Source organism: Mercurialis annua, linkage group LG5 (assembly GCF_937616625.2).
Source record: "Mercurialis annua linkage group LG5, ddMerAnnu1.2, whole genome shotgun sequence".
NCBI classification, from domain to species: Eukaryota; Viridiplantae; Streptophyta; class Magnoliopsida; order Malpighiales; family Euphorbiaceae; genus Mercurialis; species Mercurialis annua.
This window is the reverse complement of record NC_065574.1, coordinates 10,406,685-10,408,385: the sequence shown is the minus strand read 5'-3', so window position 1 is coordinate 10,408,385 and position 1,701 is coordinate 10,406,685. Positions and strand designations below refer to the sequence as shown.

Sequence of the window (1,701 nt, the reverse complement as noted above, 5' to 3'; positions counted from 1 at the left end):
TTATAACTCGGAATTACCAGGTATGTGGGTTTGTGGGCGTATCCCCGGAGTTTGACAATAATAGTACTCTCTCCGTCCCAAAATAATAACTTTTCATAAAATTATCTTCATATTTTCTATTATACCCTTATTAAACGTTATAATTATAGACTAATAGCAATAAATGATACACTTTAAATAAGGGCAATATAGAAAATAAACATTATAAATTGTGATTTATAAAAAAAGTGGACTATTATTTTGGAATAAAAAAAATAAGGAAAGTGGACTATTATTTTAGGACGGAGAGAGTATTAACTTTTGGTCAATAGGGTGAGTTCACATCAACAAAAAAATAAAAACATGATTGACCTATTACTACTATCTGCATTGCGAAACCATTAAGTCCATGAATAGACATTAAAACAGAAAAATTAAAGACATCATAACAAATTAAAAACAAAATCAAGAACCCAGAAATAACATAAACCCTAACCCTAAAATGTTGACTACTCAAAAGCCCATTGATTCTCCCTGCGAACTTCGTCTTCTTCCTCAGGAGTATAATCATTCACAATATGAAAAGTCTTCCTTATTTCCTCAGGTTTCTTCCCCTTCATCATCTCAGCAACCGCCTTACAAAGCACGTCCAACAGACTCTTAATTTCAAGATAATTAGCCGCCATTATCAAGCCAAACAGAAGTTCTTGATCACCACTCACTTCCATCACGAATTCTTTATCGTAATCAGCTAAATTACGATCACTCTCATTCTCATATGTACTCGTATGAGAAACAATCTCTTGAGAGCTAGATATCTCGTGGTGCTTCTTCAAGAACTCGACTGTCTTCGCCATGATCTTGGCTGTCACGTTCGACAAAGGAACGACGGTAACGGCGCCGTTTTCATCTGATGAACACGTGTCTTCTATTAAATGCTTGATTGTTTTCGACTCTGGTGATATTACTGCTTCGTCTACTCGGAAAATTTCACCGTCGGATGTTTTCAGTTCCACGAATTTGGGACTTGAGGAGGAGGGCTCGGCGGCGGAGGCGGCAGTGGTGGCGGTGGATGGTGTCGACATTGTTGTTTCTTTGATTTTTAGAGAAAAGAAACCCTAGAATTTGGTGAAAGAAGCGGTAGATAAAAGGGGTTTATATAGAGAGATGGTAAGGTCTTTTGAAGTTCCATCTCATTAAGGATTTGTTAGGACTAGCAGATTAGGAATAGGAATTAAACTTCTTTTGTTTAATACGCTCTAATTTCCAAGATCACTTTAATTATATTGAAACTGCTCATATTATTTAATTTACTGCTCAAATTAAAATAATAATTGTACATCCTACATAAGAAAATTATACTACTACTTCCACAGTAATGATTTTTTTTTTCTGTCAATAATTACACTTTTAAATTTTCAAAAATCGATATATTAACGTTTGTAAAAATAAAAACCATTAGATTTTTTTTGGTACAGGGTACATGAGGTGTCCTGAACGGGTCCCAACTATGAGACGGCACCTTTAAGCCTTCCACATTCAGACTAATCCCCATTCGAGCCGGGTAGGTCCCTTGCGGGAGGCAAAGCTCTGGCCCCAAGTTTTAAACGGCTGCATACATGAGTACGGTTCGAACCCGCGACCTCACTTAAGCTAGAAGAGTGCCTTACCAACTCATCTACGCCTTGGGGTTTAAAAAAAACCATTAGATTAAGTGTTCAT

At 36.5% G+C, this 1,701-nt stretch overlaps 1 protein-coding gene across 1 annotated transcript; it reads right to left on the bottom strand.

The window, feature by feature from the left end:
* Window positions 1-243: 243 nt before the first annotated feature.
* Window positions 244-1,162, bottom strand: LOC126682589 (SKP1-like protein 1A). The gene has a single exon (XM_050378314.2). The coding sequence runs from the start codon at window positions 1,062-1,064 to the stop codon at window positions 489-491; it is 576 nt and encodes a 191-aa protein (XP_050234271.1). The 5' UTR covers window positions 1,065-1,162; the 3' UTR covers window positions 244-488.
* Window positions 1,163-1,701: the final 539 nt, after the last annotated feature.

Bases quoted from the DNA above. Each gene is read 5' to 3' on its own strand.
- LOC126682589 (XM_050378314.2), bottom strand. From the start codon at position 1,064: ATGTCGACACCATCCACCGCCACCACTGCCGCCTCCGCCGCCGAGCCC.